Below are 25249 nucleotides of genomic sequence, written 5' to 3' on the forward strand. Positions count from 1 at the left end.
TTAAATATTCTAGTCTTTCATCCACTACTATTATAAACCAACGATTGTCGCTTTCAACATAGGTTGTGTGATGGGACCGATCTAAGTTGTCATGAGAGTCCTGAGCTGGAGGATATTGAGACATTGAGATGTCAAAAGAACTTGCGGAAATGGGCTGATCCACTCGGGTTCTACTAGGGTGGTTTAGGGCCACGATGGAAATTCATGGCCATCACCGTTCCAGAGTCCTTGCTTTCCTGGATGACAAACCTGAACACCGTTTTTCTAAGAGAGCCGCGCAGCCACGGGAAGCTGTCGCTGGACAGGGTGTCCAGAGGTTGCTCGAAAGCGCGGAAGTGCAGCAAAGCAGGTCGGCCGAGCCGACGAAAATTAAATCATAGACAAGTCCATTAGATAAGTCCATTAGATAAGTCCATTAGATCCAGGCGAACTGGAAAAGGTTCTCCTTCATTAATACGCATCCGGTCTAAGCATCCACTTGGGTTGCGGACTAAGGCCCGGTCTTGGTAGCGCGCTCAGCACCACGGCCTTGGGCTTCAGCTCGACGCCGCCCAGCTTCGCGCCACCCTCCTCTAGTGCCCAGAACGAGATGGCAAGCGTGTTCTTGCCGTCGTAGTTCAGGATGCCCTCCGGCACGGGGAACTCGAACTGCGGTCCCACGTATGGCACGAACTTGCCGAACTGGTAGCCGTTGATGTAGAAGTCGAGCCGGTAGAGGCCGGAGCTGGCGGAGCTGTTGTCCGAAAAAGCCACGCCGATCGGCACGTCCCAACCCACGGGGATGTTGAGGTCGAACTCCGTGGTGTAGAACTGCACTCCCGGACCCGATATGCCGTCCATGGGGTTCGAAACGGCCCAGTCCGTGTCCGGCGGGTCCGGCTGGAAGTAGCCCTGGCGGATGGCCCACATGCCGTTCTCGTTGCGCGGGCCACGCGCCTTGTCGGGGTAGTTCGCCCAGCCGCCGAGGTTGCCGGTCATGCGCCAGCTGATGTCCCGCTGGCTGTGGCCGGCCAGGTCGAAGTTGAGGATGCCGTTCGGTCCCTTGATCGTGTCCGTGCCGGGGCCTTCCTCGGTCTCGCCCATCATGTCGATGACGACGGTGAGCACCGAGTTCTTGCCAGCCGAGGTGGCGTTGGCCGGGATGGCGTACGTCTTCATGAACTCCGAGTTGGCACCGGACCCGACGTAGGAACCGAGGAATGTCTGGTCGAGCCAAACGCTATTGGCGAAGGCGGTGCCGCCGGAGACGTTTAGCGTGACGTAGTTCTCGTTGCCGTTGGCGACAAAGTGGCCGCGATACTCGAATGAGCCCGTGTCATAGCCGTAGTCGTTGGCGAACAGGGAGAACGGAGTCAGCAGGGCCAGCTGGTCGTTGGTGGACGTCGTATGGTCGCACGGGGTCCAGCACGAGTCGTCGTAGCTCGGGTGGATCTCTGGCAGCGAGTCGATGGTCTTCCACTCGAGCGTGGAGAAGTCCGGAAAATCGAGCGACGGCGGGTTGTACTCGACCGTCCCTTTCAGCACCCCCCGTTCTTTTGTGGTGCTCAGCCGGTTCCCGTTGACGGTGATGCACTGTACCGCGTCCGTCGGGTCGAAGACCAGCTCGACGTCGGTAGTGGCGTTGAAGTCGCCGGTCAGCTGCAGCTCGGTGCCCGAGATCTGGGCCGTGCGCATCAGGTAGCCGGCCTTCACGATGACGTACTCCTTGCCCGGGTGAGAGTAGGCGCCTATCGGCGCCGCAGCCGGCAGCTCAAGAGTCCAGTACTGGTAGGCGTCGTTGCGCCACAGTAGGTAGATGACCAGATCGCTGCCGAAGGAGACGCTCTGGGCCGCCTCCGTCGTGCTCCACTTGATCGTCCAGGTCTCCGAGTCCATCTGGGACATTTGCGTGGAGGAGCCAGAGCTCGACGGGTTGGGTCCGGTCCACTTCCCGCGTCCGGCGGACGGCTTGATGGAGAATTCGTTGGTTTCACCTTCGGCGGCATACATGATGAGGGCGGTTTTGCCCGACCTGCTGCTGCCCCAGCTGAATATGTCGGCCGACGAGTACACTAGGCTGTGTTTGCCGACGGGGTAGTCGGTGACCATCATCTTCGAGTCGCGACCGATCAGGGACAACTGGCCGCCGAGCTGTGGGATTGTCACGTCGCCCCCCGACGGTGCGAGCGTGATCTTGTAGTCCACGGTACCTGTCGAGTTCCAGTTCGTCTGGCGCACGACATAGAAGTTCGAGTTGGCCTGCTGGCCGAAAAGAGGCGTCGTAGAGACGGCATCGGTGTCTGCGTAGACGCCGGCGGTGACGTTGCCCGGCGTGGCAGTGAGGTAACCGGGCGAGACCTTGAAGAAGTTGGCCTCGAGCTTCTCGGCGCTGTACTTCTCTCTGATCACCTCCCGGTACTCGTTAATGGCGGCGCCGTAGTCGTACGACGTGTAGCAGCCATCGTAGCCGAGATTGCCCCAGTTGGTGCCGCCGTAGGTCATGTACAAGTTGAACCACTTAATGCCGAAGGAGAAGTTGTTCTTGTAGAAGATGCGCACGGCGTCTGGTCCCACCATGGCGTTGCACTGGTCCTGCGACACGTCGCCCCAGCCTTCCATGGAACCGCCTTGGAACTCAAAGATGGTGAAAGGAGTCGTGGGGCTCCACGTTTTCTGGTCGATCTGCCAGTTCGCCGGCAGCGAGGCAGCACCCCAGCTGAGCGGGTCGGAGCAGTCAAACCCGAGAGGATAGGAGTCGATGCCGTAAACGTCGACGGCGCCCAGACCGGTGCCGGGCGCCCAGAGGCCGTCTTGAGCGTCGTCGTTGAAGGTGAGCGGCACGACGATTCCCGCGGCGCGCAGCTCACTTTCCAGGAACGCCATATACTCGCGGTTGAGCTCGGCCGGGAAGTCGGCGACACCGGGCCAACTGGTATATTCGTTCTCGACCTGGGTCAGGATGATGGGGCCGCCGTTGGTGATCTGGTACTTTGCGATGATGCTGCCAATCGCTGCCATGTAATTCTTGGTGGAATCCTCCCACTCGGTGCAGTTGCCACGGAGCCGGCACCCGATGAGCAGCGCCCAGGAAGGGATGCCGCCGGCGGAGACCTCGGCGTTGATGTACGGTCCCGGGCGCGCGAGGAGGTAGAGGCCGGCGGCGGCGGCGGCCTGGAGGAACGGCTCGACGTCAAAGATGCCGTCGAATCGCACATTACCAGGCTCCGCCTCTACCAAGGCCCAGTCGACGTAGAAAGTGACGGCGTTGAAGCCCAACGCCTTGATCTTTTGAAATACGTCAATCCAGAGGTCGGTGACGGGCAGGCGGAAGGGGTGAAAGGAGCCGGAGAAGAGGAACATGCGCTCCCCGTAGATGAAGTAGGACTGTCCATCGTAGGTCACGATGTCCTGCAGGTCCTGTCCCCTGACCACTGGGTTCCTCTTGCTAGCGGGGTCGAGGCGCGCTGGGGCCGGCTCGACTGGGGTGGTTAAGGCCTGACCCAGGAAACTGGTGCTGAGGAGCGCCTTCAGCAGACTGGAGACCCGCATGATTTATACTGTTGACGGCTCACTGCCTCTGGATCAGTGTCTGTGCCCAATTGGATCGACTGATAGAGTGCTCGATGGAGACTGGAGGCAGCTGTCGCAGCGTTGGCTTAGGGCTGGCAGTTGCTGTTAGTTTTTGTTGCAGCTTCAGGGTGATTGGCGGTCCCTTTTCTACTGATGCCAGTGGCACCCACGAGCCTGGACGAAGACACGGCTAGATCGGCAGGCACCCCCAACTTGACGGTCGGCGAGCGTCGTGCATGGACGACGAGTAGGGAGCTCCAGATGCGGTGCCTGGGGATGGAACGCCAATGAGCGCGTCGGCAACTGACCGCATACAGCGTCAGGCTGGAGGGGAATGCGGTACAGAGGAGGTCCATCCGGCATGACACAGTGGTGCAGCGTAGGCTAATGCCATCTTAGGCAGGTCAAATGGCAGATCCTCTGCTTCATTCATATCCCAATCGCCCGATGATTACGCCGGTTTGTGCGCAATTGTCGTGGGGAGAAATTTCCCCGGCAATATTGCTCTTGTCGATCACTGCAATGTTCCAGGTTCTCCTCAGGAGCCCCGCGCGATCGGCAGGCGGATACCTACAATCGCCGCGGGAGAGAGGGCACGGACTTGAGCTTGAAATTAGTTATAGTCAGATCGAACATCCAGCGACCACTGACTGGTCCAGGGCACGGTGACGTGCCTAATGTTGCTGTCCGTCAATTACCCGGGCAGCCTGAGTTCGTTCTTGACTTTCCGTCGTCTCCGCCCGCCAGCATGCACGACGCGCCTGGAGACTGAGCCATTGCGTTCCGGATGAGGGGCGGAAGAGAACTTGGCCACTGGCCCAAGTCTGTCTGATCTTTGTTGGTGCCCGGAGCTTGTGCGGAGCTCGTGAGGCCGCGTCAGGACGGCGAACAACCTGGACTGTCTTTGGTGGAAAAATTCCCGGGTCAGTCTCGGTGCTGTCTTCCCCGAAACGTCGATCGTTGCGGGGAAAGGTCAGGCAGTTTTGTCCAGTTTGACAGAGTCTCTTGACGCGTGGAGATGCAATGGACCGGTCAGCGTTTAGAGACGGCTCCGGAGGTTTCGAAACAAAGAGAGAATCCAAATCGGGCGAGACGTCACCGCGCTGAAGACCCCGACAGTTCCGAGTTCGCGGGCCCCGGCTCCCTCCAAGCTCGGGGACTGAACCAGTTTATGAGCCCAAAAGTGCTCGATCCATCATGGTCGATGGCACGTATGGCTCCAGGTGAATGAATCAGTGAGAGACTGCTGCCGCTGAACAATCTCACTGCTGCAGGGGGTCGTGCTGTTGCGGCAGATATGGTCTCGCGATGATATTCGTTCTGATGGTAAATTTGGCGAATTCTAATTGAACTCTAATATATTGAACTTTGCACATGTGGAGAGACGCTCCCACATTGTTGTCAAAGACCTACAAGAGGCACACATGCGAAAAACCAAGGCCCGGAAATCATTGGCGTTGCAATCTCATTGACCGGTGCAGCGAACGCTTTATTTCAAAAACTCTCGATCTTCCTTGTTATCCCTTCTTTCGATTCTGATCCTGCGGCTGCTCTTCTGGGTTGTCGCAGTCCGAAACGATGGCCGTCATATGCTGTGGTTGAGGTCCCAGCTCGTGATTTCCCGCCTATTCAACTGCTCTCGTCGATCGCTATGAAACATAGGCTCGGAAGAGAAGGAATTACCAAATGTGAGAATTGCTCTTTTTTGAGAGACAGCTCACAAGCAAAAGCTCACATCAGTCCTTTCAATTCCGGATCATGTGGCCATACAACTGGAAAACCTAGCTCCTGCCTACGAGCCAGCATCTGCTTCTTCCACTCCCAGAACGTGGAAAGGTGATCTTCAGGGCACACATTACCAAAGGTGTCTTGCTGGTTAGTAAAGCGTAGCTCGGCTAGTCTGCTGGCGAGGTCAATTTCAGTCGCTCCCTCTCGTGAGAGGATACAGATAGTTCCAACCCGCTCATAGAAAATTTTTCCATACGACGCAAAGTGGTAGGACATAGTTAGCAGGGCATGAATCTCCCCCAAAAGATATGTCGCGAGCCACTCTGGTCGTGTCCCATACTTCTCAAGCTCGCTCGGACCGCCGCTTTCATCAAAGATCAAGTGGGATGTAAAATATTTATGTCGCCACTCATCGTTACCAATTTTGTCTGAGGGAAACGGAAGCACGGATTCGGATGACTGGAAGTCAAGTTTAAGGATCTCGATGGTTATATCGCGATCACTGAATTCGGATTCTTCCGAAACAAAGGGAATCTGGTTTCGTAGGAAACTTCGTTCCCGCCGATATCCGGATTGCGCTTTACCTTCTTTTCGTCCGCAGGCCCATAGCGGAGAAAGCGTTCAAGCAAGGAATAGAAGCTCCGGTGGAATCCAAGGCACCCCCCATCCCCCACGAGGCGTTTAGCTGTCTTAGACGGGATGATACTGCCAAAAAGGCGCACGTCTGCATACAGCACATGGACGCGATTCGTTAGATACGGTATAGATGTCCAAGTCGGGAATAGGTCGTAGTCGTTTAAGACTGAGATATTCAGAACATATGTGATTTATTTTGCGATTGAGAACGGATCGGGTTTCCTCATATATTTGGTGACTAGTCAAAAGAAGAGGAAGACAATTCGATGGGCAGGGCGTGCTGCGTTGTTCATGATAGATTTTCGTCTCGCTGCGCCAGGCATTGTAATCAATATCATGAAAGTCGATTCTGCCAAACATAGATGGATAGGTTGGTGGCCTATGGCTGCTACATAGGACTTGTTCAATAATGAACTCTCGGATTTCCGGGGGCAGAATTAGAAACGAAGGCATTTTCGATTTTGATTCGGGGTTTCTCAAAGCAGTAGTGGCATGGCGAGTCTGAAAAAGGCCACGTTTGTTTGATCCCGGCCAACCCCGGCGGCACGGTTCCCAAGTTACATAAGCAGGAGTAAATTGATGGGAATTGATGGAGAATCAACAGCTTTTGTTGGAGACTATACAAGCTCCACTGGATCTTTTGTTGCAGGCGGCGACGAAGCTTTCGATGACTACCCCCGTGTGTCAATTCCGTCCATAGCACATGGCTTCAATTTTATTGAAATATTTCAAGTCCTCTGTAAACACCAAGGACCACAAGTGTCGGGACGCAATATGATATGCCGTCAAATCCCTTTTTGGTAATAGCCGAGTGGGAAATAGTTGTCATTTTCAGGACATCATTGAAGCTGCAGCTAACAGGAGGAACAATCACCTTATTCAAAATCGACTGAGCGGACATGGTGACGTCTGTGATATGCTTTGAATCGAGAGGAAGACGGGGTCGACAAGCTGGCGCTGAGAATAGAGGGCCAGTCAAACAGGGATTTTTGGTAACAGTCACTGCTACTCTTCGATCCAGCCAAGTGTAAAGAGGGCAGTTGCAAAGTTCGTGGGCAAATCTGGTTTTGTGAGATCTCAAGCTATTTACATTTAAGATGGGTCCTCCACCCACCAATATCACAGAATGAGATACTAGACCACCTGATCCCCGTCTCGATTCACTGATCGTTGAATGACCGTTTTGATGGAATTTTCTCTCCCGGCTGTCATGAATCCTATATCGACAATCTTACAGTAAAGCAAAGAGGACCGCTTACCTCAGTGACACTAGTCCCATGTTTATATTATCGAAAGCCATTGAGCCCGCAACATCTAATATATCCCTACAACTACCTTTCCTAATGTTCGGATGATCTTCAATTTGAAACTGGGTGTATATTTATCGCTAACTTACAACTTCTGAAATCTTTCAGAGTTGTCGGACCGATGAAGTTAAATAGGACACACTCGCGAATTCAAATCAGTATGCACTCGCTAGCACCGTTTTCCTCCCATAATAAAGCAAAACATCTAACTAGTACGCAGTGCATCCTACCAGCCCCCATGGGATAGGATATGTAATTGCCTTGGTCCTAAATCACAGCTATGCGTCGTGGTCTACGCGGTCGCATAGACGTGATCCCCGTAGGATAATACTAGACAAATCTCTTAGTTTTGCTTTAACAATAATCTTGAAAATGAAGTGGGTATTTCTTTAAGACTGAACTAGCGGTTCTTGGCGATCGGCGTAAGTAGTTACATGTGACTGGGGCTTGACCAACAGGATTTTTCATAGCTTCGTATTCCCCGCCATGATCTAGTAGGTGCCATTTTCTATTTTCTCTAGTCACTTTACCAAGTACCTCTCCATTATCGATCAAGGTCAAATCCATATGGTTTATTTGGATATTTGCCGGCCGTTTCTTTTAGAGGTTGCAATAATGGGCCAGCCCTGTGGGGCGCTGCCGCGCGGCTTGTGCGTGTGCTACCCTCCTCCGCCGCCTCGCGAGTGGCTGATACTAGGGCGCTGAGATCAAAAATAACCTAGCAAATTGAATTTACGCGGCCACTTGCGACAAATTGCACTAGGCGCAGCCTAGAATATCTGAAGAAAGAAGATTGTGCAGGCCAGACTAGTCTTTAGCGGAAGACAGTGCGTTCGTTAATGCGTGGCCGCCTGAGCCATAAGCCCATTATTACTTCCTCTACGTCGCTCTCTCCTTCAAGTATTTGCCAGAATATTTATTTTCCAACTGAGAAAACATGAAGTGCAGCATTCTGGCGCTAGCAGCGACACAGTGTGTCTTCGCTACCTGCCATCCCTATGTCACCTTAATCGAGTCCTGGTCCTCTCTACAAACTACCGTCTACAGGAAGCCATCTTCAGAACCTCTTTGTGGCGAATTTATAATACCACGCGCGGTGAATACCGGCCCCGATCATGTCGCTCTTCAAGCCAGGGACGTCACATCGGCAGACACCTCGACGACAACAACAACGAGTACAAGTTCAACTACAACTAGCACCACTACCTCAAGCACAACAACTTCCTCAGATGCAGCTACGACTTCAAGTATGATTTCAACTACGTCTTCAACCACGTTTACTTCCACTACTTCATCCACTTCGACCACCTCAATAGCGTCAACGACGAGTAGCTCAACTACGACAAACACTTCAACCACCATGACAAGCAGAGCTTCCGCAACAAATTCTGCAAATGCCGAACTTGCCGAATGGAATCACAAAGGAAACATTACCGCTATTGTCTTTTCAGTTTGCTTGATATCCCTGTTCTCTGGGATCAGTATCGCGTTCTGTGTAAGCGATAAAGCCAGGAAAAATCGGATCGCAGCAAGGGAGCTATTGAAGTCAAACTCAACTATTTCGACTGAGCCTTTGGGTCCTTCCAGGATGGTCTCTTCAAAGGAGAATATTTGACATTAACGGCCAAGGACAATCCGCTGAGTGGCACTCCTCCTCGGACAGCTCATAGTGGAGAAAATGACTAGGGCCAGATTCCTGGGACAATTACGCGATCAGAGGCCGGAGAAGATGGTGATATAGATGCTGAAACTGTTCCAAATAAAACACCTAAGTCTTCGGTCTGAAGACCTCACAGCTTATTTCTGGACTTTATAGTTCAATTTGGTACCTAATATGACGTATCAAAGATTCTAGAAATCCAAGTACAATTCTGGATCCGAATCTTCAGAATCACTAGTAGAAGGATATTTGGAGCCTGCGGAGCATCTACGGGGCTTCTAACGTGTACATGCGGGTTCAAACATTAAACACGTATTTAATGTAAAAGCTTGGGAATACGGGGACATCTGTTTAGCGCCATCCGACAGATCTCTTATTGTACCCTCGGAGACAAACGAAGATCGAAATTTTGTGGTGTCTGGCACGGACAAATTATCAAGTAGTTCTCGGATTTATCTCTCTGCATCACACTGGTGATGCACCGGAATACTTCTGGTTTATCAGCTCAGCTAGAGCCGCCGACGAATGTGCTCCATATAATTAACTTGCCGGGAGGACCTTGTGTCAACTCATCACCTCAACCTGGCCATATAGACAAGCTGCAAAATCTCTAAAACTAAAAGTACTTTGCGATAGTCTCCTTGAGAAGTCTGGTTTCCATTACATATATTGGTTGTCTTCCTCCGGGGAAAGTATAAGCCGCTATTTGAGCTCTGTGTGCGAAGCCACCTCTTGTTGCTGCAAGGACCCCAAATCTGAAATTCTAGTCTCTATTCGTCCCAATGGGTGATCGATTTTTAGACACCATCACGTAAGTACTGTGTCCACTTTAATGGCCGCTTCCAATAATTATCTCTCGTCGAAATCACCGAGACCGCTTATAAAGTGCCATTGCAACCCTTCTGTCGGTATACTCCAGAGCACCGTTCCGACAAAGCTCAGCATAGAACGATCTCACAACCTTTACGCACACATCGTCATCAAATGGCCGTAAGGTCTCAATCACGTGCCTGAACCCAGCGACCTGGAATCCACTCACAACATGGAGCACCTCATCCCTCAACCCTTTCGCTCTTTTTTTTGAAGTGGAACAAGCAGAGAGGTATGCAATTTCCCCCCGCATAAAATGACTTTCGCAGAGCTTCAGAACGCTTAAGATATCTTGTCTTGGATTTGGGAATCCAGTCGAGGAAGGCAGGCCCGTTCTCCCAGAGATTGCTCCTTGCCAGCTCGGTCATCGTGTACCCCGGGGCGATGGTGTTGACGTTGATTCTGTCGCCAGAAAATTCTGTCGAGAATTAATTTGTGAGGGCGTTGGTGCCATTTTTTCCGCAGTGTACGCCACTGTATTTGGTAAGAAAGCCTCCCACTAAGGAGGTGCTGATGATCTTGGCCCCCCTAGACCGGCCAGTTCAAACGAGATCGGCCACAAACGCTTAGCTCAGCACGAACACCGCTGACAAAGGTTTATTTGGATCCTGTTATGCCACTTGTTTTCCGGGTAGTCGAGGATTGACTGACTCGCGCCCCCTCCCCAGGCGTCGTGATTTTCATGGACACAGAATAGATCGTGTGGTCCACTTTCACGAGAGGCAGGTCTCCTCTTTCATAGACATATGAATATAGATTTATCTTGCCGTAGGTGCTATCCCGCAGTTCAGGAGCCCCTTGAGTGGACTTTTCTGAGATGCAAATCAGAACCTACCACTGTTCCACAACTCGAGTGTCTTCAAATTGATTTCCCTAATCCACAGATTACCACTCCATCAATTACCTTCCCATTCATTCGATCGTCTTCTGAGTAACATGCACGAGCGCCGGGAAACTCGGGCCATGGATGCTGATATTGAATCGGGCTCTGTTTCTGACGGTTTTATATCCGAATTCAGTTTATATAAGCCCTTCAAATTCTATAGGCGCTATAGGCTTTGCGAATTGCATATCACGAGATTCTCTATGTTTGCATTGTTAATTAACCCACGGGTTACCCGTGGGTTCAATATTGAAACCCTGAACCGACTTCGGGTCGTGACATTGAAACCAAAACCCGCGCAGAAACGGTTCCAGATCAGGTAAAACCCGTGAACCGGGCGAGATCTACTCGAAGCTATGAGTAATACGGATTTCAGAGATAGACCCAACATGGTTAAAACGCAAATATCGCACTGGGAAGATAACACCCGTCTGCCCCGAAGCGTAAGCAAAAGTCTTATTTCCTAACATCAACTTTTTCGTCTAATGTTCACCCTCACAGACAGGGTCTGGTATGTACTGATGTGTGCCATGTACATTTCCCTATGCATAATAATCAGCGGTAGGTGTTTTTCCGTCGAACTTGTCCCTTCATGAAAGTATTGCACCCTGAGTTCTAAACCGCCCCCTTCTTAATTGGTAAGACCGTTAGAGATCACCATTTGTAATACGGTCGGAAGTTTAACCTCGCTTAGCTTGATAAGAGACATGCAAATGACTTTTAGAAGATCTAAATCCTTGTAAGTCCTTCGGATATAGAGATCAAAATAATTGTTTTATGTGCATTTCTCTTAGAGAATCGTTCTCGAAGAAAGGGTATAAATATCCCGTCAGAACAACTAGACAAGATCATCGCATTACACCTTCAATTGTATATCCATCTTCTTCCGTCTGATCTTTTCCCAACAGAATCGTGTTAAATGGGGTACTGTATAGGAACCGGATTGCTTATTTGTACAAAAAATGTTTGAATGCTGAAAAACCGGACCCTGAGAAAAATAAACCAAATTGTTCGTTCTCGCGTAGTTCACTTGTCCTCCGCCAATTCAGTCATACTCTCTGACCCTTCGTCAATCCTGCTGAAAGGTCTTCTGCTTTTCGTGTAAGAAAGGGCGATACCCTGAGAGGCGGGCTTGGGAGCAAAGATTGAGCTCCACAAAGATCGACAGGCACCCAAAGATGTAGTAATGTAAATGATGCAGTTCCAAAATCCCTGCAGAGGAAGCACGAGTGCCTCAAAATAGCAGAGCGCAAAGCTGATATCACCTGCAGCGACAAGGGTGTAGACTCGGTTGATTGTCGAGGGGACCTACGAAACGTATCATTAGGTCAATCATAGTCAATATCAATGCACTCGATCGAGGACCTACCCAGGTGATGATGAGTGCAGCAAAGAAAAGCATTGCGCATTTTGTGTAAGCCCAAGCAGCCGCATCAGAACTCGACATCTTAGCGCTGGATATATTAGTTTCGTACTGGGCAAATCGTCTCCCTTGCGAAAAATTGTCGTTCTCTGGACGACCCTCGTCGGTGCCTTGAAAGGCGTCCATTGTCTCGCTCACGACATGGACCTCCGTGGTTTTCAGGCTTTGGACGGTTGGCACACTCTGGGATGTCATATTTCGAAGCTGCTTTCGCTTTCGGTGAATCTCCGTTCCGATAGAGATGTAAATAAAACCAGTGACGATAAAAATTAACCTATGTCGCGAATGAGATTACGTGCTTTCTCGCATGCTCTGAATAAGCTTACCAAACAGGCGCATAGAAGGTGGCAATGCGGAGGAAATCCCAATCTACATCAATCCAGCACCAAAGCTGTTTATGAGATAAATTGTCAGATGAGACTTTCCAATTTGAAGCAAGCTTTGCACTTCAACTAACCGTGGCAGGCCCGTAAATCGTCCCCCGTTCCTCCGTATGCAAAAATGCGTAAATAATAGCCGGGACAAACGGGATGCCATAACAAAGAAGAAGGTATTTTATCTCGAGGCGCCGCAGTTGAGTGGAAGAAAACCTATGTCGAAAAGTGAGGTAGACGTTACAGGCCATCGCTAACGTCCAAAGAGCATCTGCAGGCATGAACCTTGGAACATTCATCAGCATAAGTCGCCATGCCTTGCTAAAGAAATCACAGGAACTCACATCTGGATCAAAAACCCCTGGGTCTGACACATTGTGGAAGTTCTGCCTGCTTGAATACCAGACAAAGAGATAAGAGTTGAGACATTGGCGAGGATGTTCCCCCATGATGCATAGAAGACCATGCGATTGATTGGTTTATGGAATGAGGAAGACGCAGTATAAGTGCCAATGACGAAAAGAGCACCGAGAACAGAAAGTGAAGAAGTGACTCGCTCAGTGATCTCGATAGCTCTGTTTTGGCTTGGAGAGAGCGACATATTGGAAGTATGTATGACTGGCAGCAATAAAGGAGCGAACAGAGTATGCGACCAGACAGCTGGGCAGGAAGTCCAGTATAAGAGTTTTCAAAAATCAGTCGGGCGGGGGTAGGCGCCAGGAGGAACAAGACCCCTGAACTCAGTAGCAGATATCTAGCGTTAAGATTCTCAACTACTGCAGCCGGACTATGTACAGATGTAATCAAACCCCACAAATTCGCCACTAGATTCTGCCGGTTCTACCTTGCCTATCTGGCCACTAGGACCTCTCAGACCAGCGAGATGGTAGTCTAAGTAGGTAAGCGGTCGGATGGGAGCTGATCACGGTGGGTCCTAGATTTTGATTATATCTGTAGTTCGGCTGTAGAGGCCTAGAGCGCCAGCCGAAGCCTGAAATTTCTCTTGAAAGTGGAAAGGAACTACATCTAGTGCGGAAGGCCTAAACGCTTGAAAAGCTTGAAAATAAATAAGTCGTTCCTACCGTTGCCTAGTGTGAGCCTAGCGTGCCGTTACGGTAGTAGTGAGCACGGTCGGCAATCATTTGGGTGGGTTTCGACCCCAGTTCAGCCGAGAAATTTGCCGAGGTGAAAGCTTCTTGAATTGGCTGGCCACTTTGGCTCAAGAATCAAGGTAAATGCCATCCTCCGGATAGGAGCCTATATGGAAAGCTTAATGGGCCTACCATTGCCCCGAGCTCGTGGATCTATAGTCCTCAGGAGGCCTGCATTTGCTACAGAGGCGCTTAGGGGGTTCCTATTATTATTGCTCTGGGAAGTACTAACCCTCCCGGGGAATTTCATGGCATAAATCCCTTTTTGGAAGGTGAAGAGGACGCCAACTAAACTCATTTAGGCTATCCTCGGGCCGATGATGTGAGCGTCCCATTTAATTCATTTTTGCGTTCGATCTGTGTTTGGTGGCTCCCGCTTCTAGTGGCGTTGAATATCCCGTGCCCAAGGGAGGCCACGATTGGAGTGCACGAGCCTCTCGGCAGGCAGCTTGTTTTCATGTTCATTCCGATGATCTTAACTTCCCCGCCCTCGAATGAGAGAGCTGGAGTAAAGGAACCCACTTTGTCTGTCATAATTTATCACTAAAATCACATGCCGGCAGAATTAGTGCTCTTGTACGTACGACTTTCAACAGCACTTGGTCCCATTTTCAAGCGTAGATTTCAGTCTCGGAGCTTATCCCGTTCAATGGCCCAAACCTATCTGTGGCTTTGAAACTTTTTTCAAGAAAATCTGTATTGCAAGCAGTTTCGACTCTTGCAATGCGGAAAGGTAAGCTGGGCATTTTCAGCAAAAGATAGTTGAGAAATCGTGAAATGCTATGGAAGAGTAAAACCCAAGTAAATAGGGGCCAGTATGAACCTGAGCCCCTTAACGAATGAAGCTTCAGACCCACAGACTTTTATCTAATTTACTTTTGCCGACCAAGTAGAGACCTTCAATGTTCAATACCAAATTTTAAATTTACTAACTGTCGGTACTGTAGTTGCCGAAACGCGGCAATTGATAGCATCAAAGGGAATTTTACCGACTAAAAATTGAGTACCCGCCGAAAGATATTCTTTCCATGTTAAATAATTAAAGAAATTGGCGATATCAGTGCTGAATGATGTTATTGGACTCGCCGCAACAAGACTTTCTGTTTGTCGAAAGCCGTTCTCGCCATTGAGACAACTGTTAGTCGTTTCCTTCTACCGTAGCCGCATCGACTCACGAAGTAAGGATTGAACATTTGCCATAGCGAGCCAGCCGATGAGATCTGATGCATTAGCTCCAACAATAGCTGGTTAAAATGCCACAAAAGGCTTAAATATACCAGATCATAAGCTCGTTATCTGCTATAAGTATCATGGTTGATAGAGCCGCCGCGAACAGGTTTTATGAAACATCAGCGTCGATGTTGGTATTTTCGTAGCTCCACTGTACAGAAATTGGGAATCGTTACATGTCATGCGAGCAGACTACAACTGATAAGCGGTAGTAATTCTTGTATATCCTGCATTAAGGCATAAAGAACCTTTCTAGAGCGGTTGACCACCCACGATCTACTGAAGAGGCATGTCGGCTACAACCTAATCGTATCCAAATTTCGGAACCCATTAGGACCTTAATACCATGCAAATGCTTCATTATTACATACCACGGAAAGGCCGATTTGCACATTTTAATACGAGTAACATTCATAAAACTCGGTCCCTTGAGGTCTATTGGAGTCGGGTATAGAGTATATCATTTAAAGCCTACCCTAAGTTTAGTTCCCTAAATTACTCCCCACGGTTTTAGTGTTAATAGAGCTAGACATTACCGTCGGGTTCTGCCGAAAATCTAACTATAACACGAGGTTCGAGGTTTGACCATATTCTATAGTGTTTCTCATAATCTCTATTGTTTCTTTTATTGACTAAAAACATGAAAAGTTGGAAACACCAGGAAGAGACCGCATTCCGGAGACGCAGGGAAGGATTCCATAACGATCGCTCCTATTGACGGGGCATTTCAATCTATTGGACCTTCCCTCTTGAGTCAACCGGCCAGATTTCTTCAATCATAGCTCCCCGGCAAGCGTAATAAACGTCGTGTAGGTTCACCGTGGGGTCAATATGGCTTGGTATCATTTCAACACGGTCACCGACTGAAAGCGCAGGAGTGCCCTCTTCCCAGGTAAGGGACCCATGCTCGTCTCCAAGAACACCATAAGTGTATCGCGAGTCTTTGCATTCTGCGAGGCCACTGTCGGTCGTCAATGACTTCAGCCCGCTGTCGATCGTGACAGCCCTGGGGCCTTGCTTACTCACAACAGTCGACAGGATTGTCAGGCTATTGGAGTAGAACGAGCCAACCGCATTACGGTAGTCCGTGTCCATAAAGATAAAGGATCCCGGTTGCAGCTCTGTCACGCCAGGCACCGTGGCACAGAATTCCGCTGTGCCAGTACCCCCCGTAGTGACGACCTCGATATTGAAGCCTGCCTTGCGTAACGAATCAGCAGTGCCGGTCAAAATCTGCATAGATTCCAGGCATTGGGTTTTGCGGTCCTCCCGGTCATGGAGGTGCTGCAGATGGCCCTCGTAGCCTTGGACTCCGATGAGCTTTAAATGTTTGAGCCCGGCAATGTGTTGTGCCAGGGTTAAAGCTGGGTCGCCTGGCTTAACACCAGTCCGGTGGAGCCCAACATCCAAGTCAATCAGAACCATGATGGGATCATCGATGCCCGAACTGGCCAACACCTCGTTGATGGCCGTTGCGCCGATTTCGCTGTCAACCACAATCCTGATTTTTCGGTGCTTGCGATACAACTCTACCAGCCGCTTAACCTTGGCGGGGCCCACGATTTCGCATGTAATGAGCAGGTCGTCGAACCCAGTGGCTGCAATGGCTTCCGCTTCGCTCACTTTTGCCACGCACCCTCCCTTCGCGCCAGCTTTGACCATCTTGCCGGCAATAATAGCGCTTTTTGTCGTTTTGAGATGCGGGCGTATATTGAGCCCTGTTGGGAGCAGCTTATCCATAAGCTTCTTGAGGTTTGCTTCCATGAGATCAAGGTCTGCGATCATGGATGGCGTGTCCAGGCTTTCTATCCTGTCGCCTACTTTAGGGGAATACATTTTGGATCTGCGATCAGGGAAATTGAAGGCGGGATCCCGTAGCGGTCGGAACTGAAAATGAAATAGAGGGTGTGGTGAAGCCAGGTGGTATTGTCCAAGTTTCCTGGAAAGACTCGGGGTTGGGAAAGGCGGGGTTCTTATTTATAATCCGGAGGCAAGGGGGACTTGGGGCAATGTGACATGTAAATAATAGAGATCGACACAGACCTCCACGACTATCTTCAACTTAGGTGGTATTTGACCCTCCCATTCGGACCGTGGATTGGTTCTGTGATCGCATTCTGTGTGGTCCCGCACTATACATAGGCGACATCTTCCCCCGCACTAGACACGGCACCCACGCTAATGGGATGTACCCCCACACCGTGACTGTCACTTCAGACGCAGTCAACCTTGGAATTCGAATTTGTAAATCCCAGTTTTTCTCCTATTCGGTACTTGATATCTTCGTTTGGTGAACCTTTACCTCTCTACTTGGCGTGATAAACCTTGCAGCAAGTTAAGAGAGTACATAGACTGCCTAATGAGAGCCTTTGATTAATCTTTTAAAGGTCCAGCCCGGCCAACACTCACACGATGGTTTTTGCTGTCAACCAGAACGGCAAGTTTGTCCAGAGTCATTTTGAAGTTGTCTTATGATTAAAAGCAGGATGCATAGGTAATGACCCCGGCGGGTGCCAATGGGATTCGTGGTTGTTCATACCCTGTCTATGCTTCTACTCGAAACAAGGGCCTCCCGAGGATTCAATTAACATATCTTCTCTTGATTACGGTCCTGAGCGCTCGTCTTCGTTCATCACGTCCGGTGGGGTTGAGTTTGGTAACAGCGGAAGTGGATCCACTCTGCCGAATTTATGAAACACTCGGGGATTTCTATACCTTTCGTGTAAAGCTTTCAAATAGGCCTTCTTTATTCGCATTGCCATAAATTCGTCCACGCAGAGGTCAAATCCCATCTTGCCCAAAGGAAAAATGCAAAGTCTTAAGCCTCGCCGTCTCTAGAGCGACTTGCGAGGTCTAGTTACTGATAGTTGTCATTTAAGTCACCTTGGGGCGGCGGGGAGAAGTTTCAACGTATATTGTAAACCATTCGTCATCATTGCATGCCCATATGCAGGTTATACTTTCAGATTGCAGGAATCTCGCATACGCGACAGTCATAGTTTGAAGGTTATATCCCCGGCACCGTTCAGATCGCGGCTCTCCTTCCGCATTGGGCTCATCTGACTGTGCATGTAATTAGACATCGTTGTTAAGTGCCTCAAGAGATGAACCGTCAAGGTTGCGCATAGGAGGAGCAGCAAGCGTAAGTTTGAGCGTGCACCCTTTGGGACATCTTTAACGCCTTCCGTGAATACTACAGCTTCAGACGAGACGTCCTCTTTATCCGTGCCAACTTCTGATGCAAAATTCCGATGCAAAATTAACTTTTGAATACAGCTTAACCTTCAAGATTGATCAAGACGTTTATTTATACAGACCGTTCGCAGGATTTGGCTGCGAGGCCTCTTCATTAACTGGTAGGAAAAGGATAGAAACCTATCTCACGAACAAACGTGGCGACTAACCACTCTCACATGTCGACATGATAGCCATGAACACAGGTAGGAAAGAAAGGGAAAAAGCTATCTGACAGAAAGAAAACGTGGCGATCAACCACTATCACATCGCGACATGATAACCATAATAATTCAAATAGAAAGGAAAAGATAATGCGAGGATCAAAACAGTCTATAATCCATCAGGGTATTTGCGACCTCCTGCGTTCCGTCTCCAGGATGGAAGGCCGAAGTAATTGTGTAGAGACGATTAATCAGAAGCGTTCTTCTCCTCGCTCTCGCCACTGCTCATCGCGATCTCAGCCTTCTCGGCCTCAGCGGCGACATGCTGTTCCGACGTGTCCAGGCCCAGCTCGGTCTGCATCTGAGCAATCTGCTCGACAGTGAGCTTAGGCAGCTGATTGGCAATCTGGTATGGCCACTTCTTCTCAATGTGGGCCTTCGCGAAGATGATGTCGATCTCCTCAAGATCACGGCCGGCGGTCTCCGGGTAGAAGAACCAGGCGAAGGGAATGCCGATGAAGTTGACAAGGGCGAAGAAGAGGTAGATACCCCAGCCACTGGTGGAAGAGAACACGGGAGTGAACATGACGACGGCGAAGTTGGTGATCCAGTTGGTGCAGGTCGAGGCCGAGGCAGCCATGGTACGGGTACGGAGAGGGTTGATCTCGGGAGGGTAGATCCAGGGCAGAGGCAGCGTCGTAAAGGCGAAGAAGCAGATGAACAGGAAGATACCGACGGCCGCACCCTTGGCGTTCTGAGTGGTGGGATCGATCAGGCAAGCCATGGTAATGATGAAAGAAAGACCTTGACCAGCGAAACCAATGAGGAACAACTTGCGACGGCCAACCCTTTCAATCATGAAGAAGGAGGGAATGGTGGAGAGAGCATAGACCGTGGCGAAGACACCACCCAGAACCAAAGACAGCTTGCCTTTGATGTTCAGGTTGTTCTGGAACAGCAGGGTAGAGTAGTAGATGGCAGCGTTGCAGCCAGTGAACTGCTGGAAGAACTGACCGGAGCAACCGATCATCATCCGCTGGAACTCCTGGGTCTTGCCGAATTTGAAGAGGGTCGTCCAGCTGGCCTTGGCACCCTCCTGGGCGTTCAGGTCAGCCTTCATCAGGTTGAAATCGGTGAGCACGTCCTCCGCATCGACGGAACTGTCGTTGAGGGCGGCTAGAACCTCCAACGCCTGCTGGTCGTGTCCCCGCATGACAAACCAACGAGGGGACTCGGGCAGCATCAGGGCACCGACAATCACAGCGATGGCGAAGACAATCTGGAAAGCGACGGGGAAACGCCACTGGACCGAAGAGTCGACGTAGGAAAGACCGAAATCGATCCAGTAGGCGACAAAGGTACCGACGGCGATGATAGCACCCTCGAAGCAGACGAGGAAACCGCGGTTATGGGCGCGAGAGCACTCGGACTGCCAGACGGGAATAGTAGCCGTGTCCATGCCGTTTCCGAGACCGGAAATGACACGGCCGACGACGAACTGGCCCAGACCCCAGTGAGGGCCGAAAGCCGCGGTGGAAATCGTAGTACCAATAACCATCAGGGCACCACCGGTCACCAGAAGAGGAGTGCGGCCGATACGCTCACCGAACATCAGGGTGAAGATGGCACCGAAGAAGCAGCCCAGCTCGTAACAGGCCGTGACCGCACCCTGGAGGACGGAGACATGGGAAGTGAAGGCGCTCACGCTGCTGTACCCGGGGGGAATAGGGCGGATCTTATCGTCCAGGGGCGGAAACTCCTTGGTGAACTGGTTTCCGGAGATCAGACCAGACATCAAACCCTGATCATAACCGAAGAGCGAGAAGCCCACGACGGAAGTGAACGTGATGGCTAGGTGGAGCTTCTTGCCCCGCAAGCCGCTGGTGGTTGTCCACATCTTGTCGACCTTTTTTGGCGGTGCCTCTCTACCTAGTATCAAAGGGAGGAAGGACCAAGACAAGGGTAGTAAAGAAAGAAAGGGAAAAGGCTTTACATCCGGGGTGGGATAATCGGATCAGCGTCCTTTTGTATCCTGGGGGAAAATTAGGACCCCATCTCACGGCCGGTAGCGCCAAGCCGTGTTCGGACTGCTTCAGACGAATGAATGGGGAGATGACGTCGGCGGGTTAGCGCTCTAGGCAAGTCTCGCGAGCCGCCGAGAGGGTCAAGTAGTGGCCAAGGCCCGACAAGGCCAGTCAAGGCCGAGTAAGGCTAACTTCCAAGGGGCTAGCGGCTGAAGTTTCGGGTGCCGCCCAAATGAGTTTTCGGCCTTGGCCGCCACCAACGTAACGTTTGCGTTCGGAACCCGCGCGTGGCGGGTCGCGGTGGGGAAGTCAGGGCGCGGTAGGGCATGGTGGAAGCACGGTAGAAGCACGGTACGCCAATACCTGGCTCCGATTGCTTAGTATGCGCCACCGGTTCCATTCAGGGCCGCCTGGGTCCAATCTCCAGGCCCCCTCCTTTTTCCTCCCTCCCGACAATGTCGGAGCCCTCTCGGTTCGTGTACAGGCCTCGTGGGGGTGGAGTCACTCCTGGGGCGGGCGGAGGATCGTCCTTGGGCTTGCCATAACCGGCGTCCGGCCGTCCACCCACGGGGAATTACGGGGAGTTTGGTGGGTCAGGGTCAGAGTTTTTCGTTCTTTTGGCTCCAGTCACATCCAGCCACAGCCAGTCACGCTCCGTGTCGCGGTCGGAAAACCTTCGCTAATGGAAGCCCGCATGGACCGGGGGCCGAGTGTCACGGCCGATGTGCTTTTCCATAAAACTCGTTTCAGTTACCCCATTCACTCTTGCCCCCCCCGAATCTCCTTCCCGATGCCGACGGCCGGAGTGTTGCTGTTGGACGTGGAAGGGGCCGTGAGGTCGGCCAACCCCCGAGAGCCAATCATGCCGCAAACGAGCCGAGTCACGTGCGGTGTTCCATCCCCGGGTTTCCCTCCACTGGGCAAACCCCGGGCGGAAAAAAGGCAAAAAGATACTTTTGTAACGCCCCTCCGGACTACTGTACTGTAGAATGAGGGGTACAGTGGTCAGGTGCGAGGCGTTGATGGTGTGGGGCGTGGTTTTGGGGGCGTCGCACCGGGGACGCAAAACTAGGGCTGCACAATGTCTAGAATTTATCGTCCGTCACTCCGGTGCACCACCGTTGTATCTTTTAATCTCGCCAACCAGCATGGAAAAGATCTTTTTCCGGCATCCGTCATCTTTTGTCAATGGCGTTCGCGGACCGACCGCCACGGCCTGGTAAGGTTAAAACGCCTCAAACGCCTCAAAGTTAGACCTCGGCAAACCACGAGTCATGGTCCAAAGAACCGAGTCAATAAACTCATCTCGTCTCATGGTGCTGCATCTGCTTTTATTGGGTGGACAAAACGTCTTGCACCGGTATTCTCGAAAATACCTGCATAGGTACATAGGTACATAGGTATATCCACGGGTTGCGAAGCTTTGGTTTGGGTCGCCCTTCTGGAGTCGCCGGCCGCTTCCTATTCTGTCAACCGAAATGACCCCGATCCACCCCTTCCGAAGTGATTCGTTAGGTGATTATCCGTTCGCACAAATCGTTTCCAAACTCCAAGATTGCATCTCAGAGTCCTCATGGGCCTCCTGTATGAGGCGTCCGTCGACGGCATTGTGGCGTAAAGTCGCTGTACTGATCCACAGGCTGTACCTTCTGCCAAGAGAATTACCCGAGAGCAGCAGATGAAGTACGAGAGGCGCTAAGGAGAACTGGAATGTGCGCCTTGCGCTGTCTGCTAGTTCTTTCGCTAACTAACGTATTCGGCAAGTGAGCTGCGCATGTAAGCGAGCTGCGCAGTCCGGAACGCCATATTAAACGCGACAAGTTACAACTTCATATTTCAACAAGAAGATGTCATTTAGGAGTCTTTGTATCATTTTATGCTGGAAGAAACATATATAATCCATATTTTGAGTTGCTAAATATTTTAGAGAGTAGTGAATATCAGATATTCATATTCAGATATGTTTTTGCTATATATTTACAACTATAAATAGGTAATTTTCGGTAACGGAATATGTATACACAATATACATTGGTTTACTGCTAAGGCGACATATATGATTTAAAATTTGATGAAATAGTTATAGGCAAACCCCTAAACCAAAATAGTATACCTAGCATATCCGTTGAGCTGTATATATACTAATAAAAAAAAGGCATTTAATATGGTGTTCTGTGGGTGACTGCTAGGTGAGGATACTGCTCGCACCGATACCTGGGAGGTCTTGGCACCGCCATTTGAACGGGACCATGTAGGCCTAAATAATCTGAAATGGTTTATTGAATTTCAGTTTCAGCTAAGTAAGTTTCCTTCTTCCACACTCTGTTTTCCAAATTACTATATTTTTAACCCGCTTTTTTGTTCAATATACTAATGTTGACTAGAAGCTATCATTAATATAGTTCACACTATATTCCTATATAATTAACAGGTCTATAAAGACTAGAAAGGCTAGTGGAATAATTCTTAGGCTATTTTGCTGTATAAAAGATATCTAGTGAGCTGGGTAAGCGCTTGATACGCACATAATAAGCACTTATTAATCGCTTAATTGATATATTATTAAATCGAACGGGAGACTCGAAATCTGTGACTCTATAATTGCGAAAGCCACCACCGCGAAAAAAAAAACCCCTAGTGTAATCTACTTATTTCATACCGTTGGTAATAGGTGATGCCCGTCGTTTTAGGCTTAGCTTATTTACCAAATGGAGGTGCCAAGACCTCATAAGTGGTGGTGCCATATGTCAACTCCTGCTAGGTTGGTGTGACCACTCGCTTGGGAATTACCTTGGTTGATTAATTAGTTAATTAACTTTGTGGCGGAGCGAATAATCAGAGATGACAGGAATCGGGACGTTTCCAGCGGAGATTCCCGTTGACATGTGAACAACGCTGACACCCGGGCATGTGAACGTCAATTTGAGCATTAAGTGGCTCAATTCCATAATCTTTTTCGTTTCTGCTGGGATTAAGAAACCATACAATGCAAAAAGCCGAGACTACTGTGAGGCGGCCACAATATTCTTCGCCATCTCAGGTAACGTGTCGGCCGTCACGTTCATCACCTCGTCAAATATCTCTGAACAGGACTCCTTCTCATACACTGTACAGTAGGCACCTCGAAATCCAGCCTTGGCTGCGGCGGAAACATCCCACATGTGGGCGGCTGCAAACCACTTGTCATCATCCGGGGCGAAGCGGTCAAACGCAGTCTTATAAGCTGCCAGAGCGGGCTTTGCCAAGCCTTGTGTATCGCAGCTAATCACATTTTTAGAGGTATGTCCACACCCGAGCGCTCAAAATATCCTCCGACACGTTTTATATCCCCCGTCGTGAGACACCAGACAATGAACCCTCCGTTCCACGGTATATCAAAGCAGCTTTTCGTTCCATGTCTTAGTTTCAACTCGGAATAAGCCTGAACGCCGTGATCTCTTTCCGCATCCGTGGCGAATTTCCGGGGTGCGGCAATGCCTGCCATGTGGAGGATGCGAAAGAAAAGAGCCTTGGGGACCTCTTTGTATAGCTTGTGCCGTTCCGAGACCGACAAGAATGTGAATTCGAGCTCCGCAGCTCCGCAGCTGTCATCCAACTAAACCCGAATAACGGTGCAGCGATATTGTTTGCGGCAAGCTTATCTCCGATGACCCGATCGGTAGTTTCGTAGAATACATCAAATGAGACGCAAGTGCCGATAATGTCGAAGACGACGTGTTTTCGCCCGCTTATATTCGAATTGGCACGTTTGCGACTTGTAGAATTCGCCCGGCATCTTCGGTCGTGATAGATATTCTGAGAGGCCCCAATGAATATCCCATCGCCTTCTTTAGATGATGCTCGATTGTCCAAGTAGCTGTGATGAATCGAAAGTTGAAAGGCAACGGTCTCGTAAAGTATGTGCGCAATTGATTTGATTTGATTTGGTTTGTTCATTGAGCTATGCGACCGGAAGAGAGTCCTTTGAACCTATTGGAGTGTATCAGTACACATGTAAACCTGTTATCCGATGGAAACGAGGATGATAAACGGCAGATTGAGATACGATGAAATGAACGTTTCCGTACTCCAACATTCCTTCATAAAAGTCGTAAATCCACCGGTAAAGAACAGGAGAATAAACACAACCAGCGATACCCAAGTAGTGTATGGTTGAAGTGGCGCAGTCCATGGGAGCTCTTTGTGGCGGTCAATGCTTTGTTTGCGGCAGCCATACAGGAAACGCAGGTAGACGACGCAGATGCAGATCCAGTTTACCAAGGTATAAATCGAGACAATGTCCTGCATCCAAGTAAATACGGTGCTAGCGGACTGGGAAAGTGTCATATAGCCCAGTGCCATAAACACGCCATAGAGCGCAACAGCCACGTAGGGAATTCCGAAGCGATTAAGTCGCATGAAGACGGATGGCGCATGTCCATTAGTCGCCATACCATATATGATTCTTGATTCTGTAGCATATTGGATTTACCCGAAGACCAAGCCGACGTTAAAACGACGGCGCTGATGGTTGATGGAACCACTTTGGTACCGGTATTGCGAGCCGCGATCACGAATGGGGATTGAGAAGCAGTATCGGTCATTGTGAGTAGATGAGGGTCATTTGATGAGACAACCAATCCAACCACAAATATCGTTAGGACGTAAAAGAGTAGGATTCGCACAAAGATGCGCTTGGCCGTCATCGGGATAGCATGTCGAGGCGATCGAGTCTAAGCTGCAGCAATCGTGATATTTTCAATTCCCAAGTAAGAATAGAGAGCATTGTTAAATGCCTTCTCAATAACTCTTATTTTCATCGAACTGACGACAACACACTTTCCTATTTGATCCATCGAGCCGATGGAAATATCGTTGTTGGGGAGCAGCTGCCAAGTTCAAGTCATTCACGGACCAATGGTACGATAACGTTGACGACAGTTTCCTTATTGAAGCCGCAAAGGACTATTGTTCCGACTACATGCAACGCACTTTCAATGGTTGGGAGAACACGGGTGCCAGTGTTCAAAACATTTG

General features: G+C 50.1%; 8 protein-coding genes across 8 annotated transcripts; all 8 read right to left on the reverse strand.

The window, feature by feature from the left end:
* Positions 1-450: 450 nt before the first annotated feature.
* Positions 451-3528, reverse strand: N7498_009125 (glycoside hydrolase family 35 protein; the record flags this gene model as incomplete). Its single annotated transcript, XM_058456181.1, has 1 exon — positions 451-3528. The coding sequence occupies one exon, from the start codon at positions 3526-3528 to the stop codon at positions 451-453; it is 3078 nt and encodes a 1025-aa protein (XP_058303080.1).
* A 1538-nt stretch (positions 3529-5066) lies between these two features.
* Positions 5067-6077, reverse strand: N7498_009126 (uncharacterized protein; the record flags this gene model as incomplete). The annotated part of the gene is given in 3 exon segments (XM_058456182.1): positions 5067-5174; positions 5320-5811; positions 5829-6077. Coding segments are annotated over 3 exon segments (849 nt in total), but the record flags the coding sequence as incomplete, so codon positions are not given.
* Positions 6078-11659: 5582 nt separating this feature from the next.
* Positions 11660-13031, reverse strand: N7498_009127 (uncharacterized protein; the record flags this gene model as incomplete). The annotated part of the gene is made up of 5 exons (XM_058456183.1): positions 11660-11941; positions 12003-12330; positions 12383-12447; positions 12514-12715; positions 12775-13031. The coding sequence occupies 5 exons, from the start codon at positions 13029-13031 to the stop codon at positions 11660-11662; spliced, it is 1134 nt and encodes a 377-aa protein (XP_058303082.1).
* Positions 13032-14487: 1456 nt separating this feature from the next.
* Positions 14488-14781, reverse strand: N7498_009128 (uncharacterized protein; the record flags this gene model as incomplete). Its single annotated transcript, XM_058456184.1, has 2 exons — positions 14488-14716; positions 14738-14781. 2 exons carry the CDS (start codon positions 14779-14781, stop codon positions 14488-14490), a joined length of 273 nt encoding a protein of 90 aa, XP_058303083.1.
* A 762-nt stretch (positions 14782-15543) lies between these two features.
* On the reverse strand, positions 15544-16647 carry N7498_009129 (DSD1 family PLP-dependent enzyme; the record flags this gene model as incomplete). Its single annotated transcript, XM_058456185.1, has 1 exon — positions 15544-16647. One exon carries the CDS (start codon positions 16645-16647, stop codon positions 15544-15546), a length of 1104 nt encoding a protein of 367 aa, XP_058303084.1.
* A 1809-nt stretch (positions 16648-18456) lies between these two features.
* Positions 18457-20106, reverse strand: mfsA (glucose-inactivated glycerol proton symporter STL1; the record flags this gene model as incomplete). Its single annotated transcript, XM_058456186.1, has 1 exon — positions 18457-20106. One exon carries the CDS (start codon positions 20104-20106, stop codon positions 18457-18459), a length of 1650 nt encoding a protein of 549 aa, XP_058303085.1.
* Positions 20107-23235: 3129 nt separating this feature from the next.
* Positions 23236-24169, reverse strand: N7498_009131 (putative 2-haloalkanoic acid dehalogenase; the record flags this gene model as incomplete). The annotated part of the gene is made up of 3 exons (XM_058456187.1): positions 23236-23480; positions 23525-23828; positions 23885-24169. The coding sequence occupies 3 exons, from the start codon at positions 24167-24169 to the stop codon at positions 23236-23238; spliced, it is 834 nt and encodes a 277-aa protein (XP_058303086.1).
* A 66-nt stretch (positions 24170-24235) lies between these two features.
* On the reverse strand, positions 24236-24918 carry N7498_009132 (uncharacterized protein; the record flags this gene model as incomplete). The annotated part of the gene is made up of 2 exons (XM_058456188.1): positions 24236-24684; positions 24705-24918. The coding sequence occupies 2 exons, from the start codon at positions 24916-24918 to the stop codon at positions 24236-24238; spliced, it is 663 nt and encodes a 220-aa protein (XP_058303087.1).
* Positions 24919-25249: the final 331 nt, after the last annotated feature.

Source organism: Penicillium cinerascens (genome assembly GCF_028974065.1).
Source record: "Penicillium cinerascens strain IBT 15544 chromosome Unknown scaffold_4_segment0_segment1, whole genome shotgun sequence".
In the NCBI taxonomy this organism is placed as follows: domain Eukaryota; kingdom Fungi; phylum Ascomycota; class Eurotiomycetes; order Eurotiales; family Aspergillaceae; genus Penicillium; species Penicillium cinerascens.